The 11,550-nt window shown below is 37.2% G+C and overlaps 2 protein-coding genes across 3 annotated transcripts in view; one reads left to right on the forward strand and one right to left on the reverse strand.

Moving 5' to 3' along the window:
- The window catches only part of LOC110463637, a 69,527-nt gene that overhangs the window by 31,491 nt on the left and 26,486 nt on the right, over positions 1 to 11,550 (forward strand). The window lies entirely within an intron of this gene.
- LOC110463649 (bactericidal permeability-increasing protein-like) overlaps positions 1 to 11,550 on the reverse strand; it is a 26,229-nt gene that overhangs the window by 13,792 nt on the left and 887 nt on the right. The window contains exons 2-3 of the mRNA XM_021518445.1: positions 8,864 to 8,963; positions 8,159 to 8,293 (exon numbers count right to left, since the gene is read on the reverse strand). Of these exons, the coding sequence (XP_021374120.1) occupies positions 8,159 to 8,293; positions 8,864 to 8,963 (235 nt within the window). The remainder of the gene's footprint in view (positions 1 to 8,158; positions 8,294 to 8,863; positions 8,964 to 11,550) is intronic.

Here is an 11,550-nt window from a genome sequence, read left to right on the forward strand (position 1 = left end):
TAGGCTAATCTGTCATAAATCCTTCATAAATGTATGTAACAGTTTGCTACCTACGTGCGTAAATCTGCAAACATGTTCTAGCTCCCGTTTAAAAATGTTAATCGGGCTAATTTGCTTTGTTTTTTGTTCGCTTATATGGTAGGTCTTAAATACCGCGAAACCTATCAAACACAATATTATATTCGTGCAATCGTAATTTTTTTCTTGTATTTTGTATCCTAATATCAAATACCTTAGCTGTCTCATATTTTTACAGATACCTATGTTTTGAAAACCTTTATCCATTTTGTTCCAATAATTGTCAAGATATCTACAGTTGATAAAATAATGTTCAAAATCTTCTACCTCTTGACAGACGTTACAGAGCTCTGAGTCAGCTATGGTCATTCTGTTTAACATCTGTCTAGTTGGTATTATATGATGAAATAATTTCCATTTGAATACTTTATACTTATTGTCTAATAATTTACTGAAAACAAATTGTAGCATCTGTTTGATTTCTATTGATCCATCTAAACCGAAATAATTTATCCATCGCACTTTGTTAATGTTTATCACACTTTTTTGTTGAGTAGCCAACCTATATATATCTTTATTTTTTAACTTCCCTAAGTTAAGATTAACTCCGGTTTTTTTATCATAAACGTTGTAGTTTTCTTTATTAAAATTAACCTTGGTTTTAATCGATTCTTGCGATTGTAGAATTCCTGCCCATTTTTTTGGAAAGGCCATTTTAACTTGTAGCATTTCACTCATCCAGTTTTGTTTGTTTGCTAATTTGTCATAAATGTATTTTTCATTAATTCTACCATTTTTGTCAATTACATCTTCAACATAAATCATATTGCTATCGATCCAATTATTAAAGATTAATGTTTTTTCGTTGATCATAATATTTTTATTTCCCCATATGACCTCTTTTCTTACTTCAAAAAAGGTATCTCTATTATTTCTACCAGTACCACCTACCTTTAGCCATGACTCCAATATGTTTACATAAAAACTTGTTACATTTTTACTTAGATCTTTAATTTGCTTAATTTTTTCAAAATTCATTTTAAATATTAACATGTTTTTCCCATAATTTCCGTACATCATTTTTGGTATAATTTTCCAATTTGCTTCATCCTTGTTTGTTAATCCTTTCACCCATGCCACCCGATTGGTAGGATTACACTGGTGGGTGTGTGTACACTAGTGGGTAGGGTTACACTAGTGGGTTTGGTAACACTAGTGGGTAGGGTTACATTCGTGGGTAGGGGTACACTAATGGGTATAGTAACACTAGTGGGTAGGGTTACACTAGTGGGTTTGGTTACACTAGTTGGTAGGGTTACATTAGTTGGTAGGTTAACACTAGTGGGTCTACATTGGTGGGTAAGGATACACAAGTGGGTTTGGTATCACTAGTCGGTAGGGTTACACTAGTGGGTTTGGTAACACTAGTTGGTAGGGTTACATTTGTGGGGAGGGGCACACTAGTGGGGTTGGTTACACAAGTGGGGAGGGTTACATTTGTGGGTATGGGTACACTAGTGGGTTTGGTTACACAAGTGGGGAGGGTTACATTTTTGGGGAGGGGTACACTAGTGGGTTTGGTACCACTAGTGGGTAGGGTTACCCTAGTGGGTTTGGTAACACCAGCGGGTAGGGTTACATTTGTGGGGAGGGGTACACTAGTGGGTTTGGTTACACCAGTGGGTAGGGTTACACTTGGGGGTTTGGTAACACTAGTGGGTAGGGCTACATTAGTGGGTAGGGTTGCACTAGTGGGTTTGGTAACCCTAGCGGGTAGGGTTTCATTAGTGGGGAAGGATATACTAGTGGGTTTGGTTATACAAGTGGGTAGGGTTACACTTACGGGATTGGTAACACTACTGGGTAGAGTTTCATTGGTGGGTAGGTTTAAGCTAGTGGGTGGGGTTACATTAGTGGGTAGGGTTGCACTAGTGGGTTTGGTAACACGCGTGGGTAGGGTTACATTAGTGGGAAGGGTTACACTAGTGGGTTTGGTACCACTAGTTGGTAGGGTTACATTTGGGGGTAAGGATGCACTAGTGGGTTGGGTTACATTTGTGGGTAGGGGGGCACTAGTGGGTTTGGTAACCCTAGCGGGTAGGGTTTCATTAGTGGGGAAGGATATACTAGTGGGTTTGGTTACACTAGTTGGTAGGGTTACATTTGGGGGTAAGGATGCACTAGTGGGTTGGGTTACATTTGTGGGTAGGGGGACACTAGTGGGTTTGGTTACACTAGTTGGTAGGGTTACATTAGTTGGTAGGTTAACACTAGTGGGTCTACATTGCTGGGTAAGGATACACAAGTGGGTTTGGTATCACTAGTCGTTAGGGTTACATTAGTGGGTAAGGATATACTAGTGGGGTTGGTTACACAAGTGGGTAGGGGTACATTTGTGGGTAGGGGTACACTAGTGGGTTTGGTTACACCAGTGGGTAGGGTTACACTTGGGGGTTTGGTAACACTAGTGTGTAGGGTTACATTAGTGTGTAAGGATACACTAGTGGGTTTGGTTACACTCGTGGGTAGGGTTACACTAGTGGGATTGGTAACACTAGCGGGTAGGGTTACATTAGTGTGTAAGGATACACTAGTGGGTTTTGTATCACTAGTCGTTATGGTTACACTAGTGGGTTGGGTAACACTAGTGGGTAGGGCTACATTAGTGGGTAGGGTTATACTAGTGGGTTTGGTAGCACTAGTGGGTAGGGTTACCCTAGTGGGTTTGGTAAACCTAGGGGGTAGGGTTACATTTGTGGGGAGGGGTACACTAGTGGGTTTGGTATCACTAGTCGTTAGGGTTACACTAGTGGGTTGGGTAACACTAGTGGGTAGGGCTACATTAGTGGGTAGGGTTACACTCGTGGGTTTGGTAACACTAGTGGGTTGGGTTACATTTGTGGGTAGGGGTACACTAGTGGGTTTGGTTACACAAGTGGGTAGGGTTACACTTACGGGTTTGGTAACACTACTGGGTAGAGTTTCATTGGTGGGTAGGTTTAAGCTAGTGGGTAGGGTTACATTAGTGGGTAGGGTTATACTAGTGGGTTTGGTAACACTAGTGGGTAGGGTTACATTAGTGGGTAGGGGTACACTAGTGGGTTTGGTAACACTAGTGGGTAGGGTTACACTAACGGGTTTGGTAACACTTGTGGGCAGGGTTACATTAGTGGGTAGGTTTAAGCTAGTGGGAGGGATTACATTTGTGGGTAGGGATACATTAGTGGGTTTGGTAACACTAGTGGGTAGGGTTACATTAGTGGGTAGGGTTACACTAGTGGGAGGGATTACATTTGTGGGTAGGTGTACACAAGTGGGAAGGACGACACTAGTGGAAAGGGCTACACTTGTGGGTAAGTTCAGATTAGTGGGTTGGGTTACACTTGTGGGTAAGGATAGAGGAATTTCTACGCGAGGGAAGATTCATAAGTTACAATTTGTTTTTTATTTGGCAACTTAAAAATATTCCCTGGGCCCCGGTGTGAAATCAAAAAGGGTTTAAATTTTTGACATTGAAAAATATGTGAATAAAAGAAAAAAAATAAAGAAAAAATATACAAATTACACACTTGCTTCGAAGCAATGACGCAATTGTATTTTTCCGTAATGTTTCATGTGACGTCATCGATGTCTGTTGCTTTACCTCACAAATATTATAGTGAATCAGGATGAAGGTTTTGGCGTTTTCATGCTTTATGCTATTTTTTCATGTTAAATACCATCTCAAGGATATTGCGTATCGACATAAATTTTTAATTATATAAAAACACATTTTCAATGATGTTTTTTGTCTTCATTCTAATATGACATAAATATACTGAACACATAATTATATCTCGTTTTTTGTCAAAATGGCGAATACAGGTTCTTTTTGATACCTATTGTAAGGTAACACTTTGAGTTTCCATAGTAAATATGTTATTTAAATAAGGTGAAGCTTTACACATATACAAATCTAACAAGAAATGTCTAAATGTGATGAACACAGATTCTGCATTTCAACAGAAATGAAACTGAACTGTTCGCTGAATAAAAATGGTCCTACACACGTACTGGTAAAATGGCCGGAGGAAATGCGCATATGCACTGTACATATACCTGTGGTACATTGTAGGTGTGTAATATAGGGGAGGCAAGGGCCAAGATACAGTCCCGTTTGGTAGCTAAGCAAAACACGAGAGATAAGGATCATGGCACAGGCATCTGTGATAGCTATGAAACAAATGAGAGGCAATAATCAGGGTACAGTCCCCTGTTGTAGCTATGAATCTCTGTTGTAGCTATGAATCTATGTGGTAGCTATGAATCTCTGTGGTAGGTATGAATATATGTGGTGGCTATGCATCTCTGCTGTAGCTATGAATCTTCTTGATAAATATGAATCTCTGTGGTAGCTATGAATCTATATGGTAGCTATGAATCTCTATGGTAGGTATGAATCTCTGTGGTAGCTATAAATCCATGTGGTAGCTATGAATCTCTGGTAGGTATGAATCTATGTGGTAGCTATGAATCTCTGTGGTAGCTATGAATCTATGTGGTAGGTATGAATCTCTGTGGTAGCTATAAATCCATGTGGTAGCTATGAATCTCTGTGGTAGGTATGAATCTATGTGGTAGCTATGAATCTTCTTGATAAATATGAATCTCTGTGGTAGGTATGAATCTATGTGGTAGCTATGCATATATGTGGTAGCTATGAATCTCTGTGGTAGCTATGAATCTCTGTGGTAGCTATGAATCTCTATGGTAGCTATGAATCTCTGTGGTAGCTATAAATCTATGAGATAGGTATGAATCTCTGTGGTAGCTATAAATCCATGTGGTAGCTATGAATCTCTGTGGTAGGTATGAATCTATGTGGTAGCTATGAATCTCTGTGGTAGCTATGAATCTCTGTGGTAGCTATGAATCTATATGGTAGGTATGAATCTCTGTGGTAGCTATAAATCCATGTGGTAGCTATGAATCTCTGTGGTAGGTATGAATCTATGTGGTAGCTATGCATCTATGTGGTAGCTATGCATCTATGTGGTAGCTATGAATCTATGTCGTAGCTATGAATCTCTGTTGTAGCTATGAATCTATGTGGTAGCTATGAATCTCTGTGGTAGGTATGAATATATGTGGTGGCTATGCATCTCTGCTGTAGCTATGAATCTTCTTGATAAATATGAATCTCTGTGGTAGCTATGAATCTATGTGGTAGCTATGAATCCATGTGGTAGCTATGCATCTATGTGGTAGGTATGCATCTATGTGGTAGTTATGAATCTCTGTGGTAGCTATGAATCTCTGTGGTAGCTATGAATTTATGTGGTAGGTATGAATCTCTGTGGTAGCTATGAATCTCTGTAGCTATGAATCTCTGTGGTAGCTATGAATCTATGTGGTAGGTATGCATCCATGTGGTAGCTATGAATCTCTGTGGTAGGTATGAATCTATGTGGTAGCTATGAATCTCTGTAGTAGCTATGAATCTATGTGGTAGGTATGCATCCATGTGGTAGCTATGAATCCATGTGGTAGCTATGAATCTCTGTGGTAGCTATGAATCTATGTGGTAGCTATGCATTTAAGTGGAGACAGGTTTAGCTATATACTCAAAGTGAAGCATTGATCGTATGGCCTTTCCTTGTGGTAACATATATATATGTACTATAGGTGAGGTAGAGATCCCCTGTGTTAGCTGTATGACCGTTCCTTGTGGTAACATATATATATGTACTATAGCGGAGGTAGGGATCCCCTGTGTAAGCTATATGACCGATCCTTGTGGTAACATATATATATGTACTATAGGGGAGGTAGGATCCCCCGTGTAAGCTGTATGACCGTTCCTTTTGGTAACATATATACATGTACTATAGGGGAGGTAGGGATCCCCCGTGTTAGCTGTATGACAGTTCCTTGTGGTAATATATATATATGTACTATAGGGGAGGTAGGGATCCCCCGTGTTAGCTGTATGACCGTTCCTTGTGGTAACATATATATATGTACTATAGGGGAGATAGGGATCCCCCGTGTTAGCTGTATGACCGTTCCTTGTGGTAACATATATATATGTACTATAGGGGAGATAGGGATCCCCCGTGTAAGCTGTATGACCGTTCCTTGTGGTAACATATATACATGTACTATAGGGGAGGTAGGGATCCCCCGTGTTAGCTGTATGACCGTTCCTTGTGGTAATATATATATATGTACTATAGGGGAGGTAGGATCCCCTGTGTTAGCTGTATGACCGTTCCTTGTGGTAACATATATACATGTACTATAGGGGAGGTAGGGATCCCCCGTGTTAGCTGTATGACCGTTCCTTGTGGTAACATATATATATGTACTATAGGGGAGGTAGGATCCCCTGTGTTAGCTGTATGACCGTTCCGTGTGGTAACATATATATATGTACTATAGGGGAGGTAGGATCCTGCTTCACTCCCCAGTGCTGACGTTGTTGGATATTTTTTATTATTATATATACAACGCATAAAGGATACTTTTATTCAGGAAATCAGAAACATATACGAGACATCTTCAAGCTGTTTGTTGTTTAAACACATTGTTGACCGTTTTGATCTACAATGGTATTTTACAAAACCGCTACATAGAAAAAAATCAATGTTTTCTTGCGAACGATAGATTGCAAGCACATAACCTTAATATAGAGACAGGTAGATATAATGCAGTGCCTCGAAACCAGAGATTGTGTACTTTTTGTGATCTTGGAGATGTCGAGGATGAGTTTCATTTCATTATTATGTGTCCTGTGTTTTTAGAATTAAGAGTATCGTACTATATCAAGCCATATTATCGTATTCGTCCTTCTGTGTTTAAATTAATAGAGCTACTGTCTAGCAATTTTTTTAAACTTATTAGAATTTAAGTAAGTACTTGATTCAAGCAACTGTCAAGAGAAGTCGTATATTATGAAATATAAGCTGTATCAAAGTCTTGCTATAAACGTTTTGTTACTGTATAATGTCCTTTACTTCACAATCAGTTATAATCTCATTTCATTACATAATATGTAGTACTCCTTCTACCTTCATGTTGAGGTTGTATGATTGACTTTGAAGTTTTGTTATTTCCTAGAAATTTGGTTAGATTAAGGCTGTATTTGTATTCTTTCATAAACAACTAAATTATGCTTCATAAGAGTCCGCTAAGTTACCTTAGGAAAACCTTAAAGTTTTCCCCCAATTGTGACTATTTCATGAATTTGTAATTATCATGTATGGAATTGAATCTATTGCAAATGTTCTCCGCCATTGTACAAGCTATTTGTAAAGTATTTATATATATGTATATTTTTGTACGCCTATATACAATGTGCATTTGATAATAAATTGAATTGAATTGGAGCACTATTCGTCTTGGTAGCGATAATTACAGGGGTAGCGATTAATAGCGGTACTGGGGAGGGATTAACTGTAATTAATCTACCTGACACAGAGCGAATCAAGTCCAGGGTTACCTACCGTGTACTCACGCCAGAATTATCAGAAAATTCATAACATCTTAATAATTAACTTTGCCGTTTGAAAAAACAAATAAAACATAAATGTCTAGAAAACATTCAATTGTGCGTCTTTAAATTGGTTACAGGTTTAAATGTTGCAGAAGTATAATAATATATATTTAAAAACTGAAACAGTTGGCAATATCGATTTTATTAGGCATATACATTGTATGTTTTACGTTTTGGAATGTATTTGTTTCAAACACACTAGTGCTTTTATGTACTGACGTGTAATCAAATGTCCCCTAAGTCCTTATTGGCCTGTAGTAGCATGTGCGTTTACGCGAATGTAGGTTGTTACTTGTACTGTCTGTGGTAGGTGTATTCTATCTACTATTTGAAGTTTATTGTTTGGTTGACCTTTACTTACGGAATATGACAGAGAAAGTGTGGGGAATGTGGACAGACACAGGAGTAATTCTGCTATTGAGCAAATAACGTATTAGACGGAAATTGCGATGGATCTGATCGCGGACGTAGTGATAACTATATAAACCAGTCCCCCAAACACATAGTGGTACAGATGGGTTTGTACGATATGATTAAATTCAGACTTAGATACTGCTGTAAACCGGAATGTGTTATGCATTGACTCTATTTTAGATTAACACTTACCCTATTTTCTTCTCGTATCTGTAACTGTAGTCGGAGCTAACAGATATATTAACGTCCCGTGCACTCCATTTGATCCCATTGCCTTTAAGTAATGTCACATGACTATTCGGAATGGACAATTCTCTCACATAGTTTCTGAAATCAAAGCGTATAAAAAAGTAATCAGAATACAAAGAAATATTGCCAATATTTGTCGAACGAATTTAAAGCCGACAGTGCATGTTAAAAAGCTTTCAAATAATTGAGATTTACAAAACAAAAATAACAAAAAGTTTGTATTTTTATACCCAGGGAGACCATTTCGGCTCTTTTTGTAAGAAATAGAATGTGATTTTCAAAAGTTGCTCTTAGAGCTTACAGTTAACACACATATATATAAATCAACCATTCTAAATAGGACTGACGTACTATATAGGATGACTTCACGAGGAATTCAACATTTTCAAACACGAAACAGTAAAGCGAAAAAGTGTTTCGTTATAAAGATATAAATAGAAAAGGAGTACGTACGATTTCAAAAGGCTGTGTTGTAAGACCAAGCATTTAAAGAAAAAAATGAGTTCTACTACGTAAGTTTCAGAAACTAAATAAGATTTGTGATACAATCTTGAAGTAATATTAAATCGACCTTTTCATTTAACAAAGGAGACTTCAAATTGCCTACGTTTTATTTTCAAAGAAATGAATGATAGTTTCTTCTCTTACTTCGTCAGTTGAAACTGCAAGTGTTTTTCCGTATGGCTCATGTCGGCGACGGTACTTCCCTGTGATTTTGTTCTCAAGTTGTCGATCAATACCGTATTGGCTGAAAGTAAGAAACTGTTGTTAATATGTATTAAATGTGGAAAATATGTTAAAGAGGAGGGGAGGAGGAGGAGGAGGAGGGGGAGGAGGAAGACTGATATTGAGATGTCATGACGATGATGATGATGATGTTGATGATGATGATGATGATGATGATGATCATGATGAGATGATGATGATGATGATGATGATGATGATGATGATTGATGATTGATGATGATGATGCTTATCATCCTTATTTCATTTTTCAACTACCTTTGTCACATAATAAAAATGGGTTAGAAAAACCATTATTGACAATAATTATAATTGATATTCTTACATAACTTTATTTCAATATATGTTGGCGCAGATCCGCATTTTGTTATATACCAATACAAGTGCATGAGGCCTATTTCCTTCTTCTACCAGCTATCCAATAGAAAGCACGGATTCTTGTTTTTCACACCGAGACCTGAGAATTTGTTTAAGAAAGTATCTTTGGTCATATCCAGATGAGTCGTTTAAAAGGGTCTTTATGAACAGACATCAACACCTACCATCACCGACCGAAAGGAAAGAACAGAGAAGTCTGAAAAGAACAAATACATATCCCAAGTGTGATAATAGGGGCATCAAGTCCATTTTAGTTTCTTTATTTTCCCCTTATCAGAAGACACAGATGAAAATCCAAGATGCTTTTACAAAAACATATATGGTTAAATGGAAAAAAATATCTCCATTGCATTTAAAGTTATATATATATATCAATTCCATTTGAACATGTCTCTAATACTAGTAAATGTTTACCTGGCTTGTCATACATAACTATTGTAAACAACTCCCCTGGCTTCAGGTGTATTCATTACGAGTTATGACTCATCGCTTCAAGGTAAAATATTTACCTTGATTTAATATCATTGGGCATAACTTGACTTCCTTGTATAAACACATGTATACTGTATACGGGGAATTTCATTATCTATTTGAATGCAATGATATAACTATATCCACCTTACGTAACAAATATATTCCTCGTTATTATTGTACAACCCCAAATATTTGCAAGTTTACCGGTCTGTTATCATTATGCAATCAACGAGTTCTGACAGGTTTATCTATTTTCCTAACCAAAATGGCTCCTCTTTTGTGAATGATGCATATGTATAACTGTTAATAGTTAAATAACTTGGGAATTATATGTATGTTTATTTATGTTTGCTTTGTATTTTCCATTGTATGTCATATTATGTTACTATACCGTATCGGTTCTAAATTGAACTGTCCATTCTTTCAGTTATAACATGTGTATATAAATATGTATATTGTACTTCGTTTGCCATATCTGCAACTTTATTTCCTCATGTAACACATATTATGTGTCTGGGTGTTAATACAAATCTTGAAAATCTTGAAAGGTCTTGGTAAACTTTCGCCCTTCACCGTATGTTGGTTGTGACGTTTTCCTTCCTTCTTCTTTATCTACATACACATTACGTGTATCCTATCTAACACAAACTGTCCAACAAAAAATACCCTGCACAGCGGAACCTCGATTTTACAGATTCTCGCATACTTATCTATCTATACTAATCTATCTGGATCTTTACCTTTCCTATTGGGCTAAATAAAGGGAAGTAAACTCTCTATCGTGGGATTTATAAATTTTGAATGATTATACCTGTTAGAGATATAGCGTTCTCGTTTTATAGACTTTCGACGAATTCTACGAATTAGTATAATTCAAATCTAGACAGTCCTTGATTAAACACTGAGCCAATGAAAACAGCCCTAAAACATATTTTTTTTCTTATATTCAGCTCCGGTGTTACTTCCGTGTATATTGCATAAGCTATTCATATGCATAGATTGTTTATTTCTCGCAAATGTACATGTTATATGGGTCACACGTAATCCACGTGAAAACTTATACAGGATAAATATTAAATCGTATATTAAGGCCTTCGTCGGAGCATTTTATGGACTAATTAAGAAAGCTCACCCAATATTTTTACCTAAACCGTTTTCTTTAATCGCGGTCCTAATGGTTGAACGGGTTGGACAAGAGTTGTTGTGTCTGTAATAAGGTCGGACCCATTAATCTTATGGTGCTTTAGGCTAGCCTTGACAAAGCCTTGCAATGCCTGCATAAACTAGTGCAGGTCCGCCAGGATTTAAACCCGAAAATGTTACATTTAAAAACGGACGTACCGGTTGTTCCGCATAAACGAACAGGCCCTAGACCGAGTCTTTTAAAACGGAATACCTGCAGAAACTGTTTTTGATGTCAATGTGACGAATAGTTTTCTTTTTCATAGTTTAACTTGTCAGGATCTGCACAGATGAGAATGTTATTATATACTTATACTACATATATGTATATCGTGTCCATTGTAAATTGTGTATAACAGGGCCATGTTGTAAATTAGATGTAAATCTAAATAGGTAACAATAAAATATTTTACTATCATTAGGATATATTTTTATAATCTTAAGTAGAAAGATTGGTTTGGGTATAGGTTTAACATGTATTTGATGATGTGTGTGCGTGTGTGTGTGTGTGTGTGTGTGTGTGAGAGAGAGAGAGAGAGAGAGAGAGAGAGAGAGAG

Source organism: Mizuhopecten yessoensis, unplaced genomic scaffold (genome assembly GCF_002113885.1).
Source record: "Mizuhopecten yessoensis strain PY_sf001 unplaced genomic scaffold, ASM211388v2 scaffold1511, whole genome shotgun sequence".
Classification (NCBI taxonomy): Eukaryota; Metazoa; Mollusca; class Bivalvia; order Pectinida; family Pectinidae; genus Mizuhopecten; species Mizuhopecten yessoensis.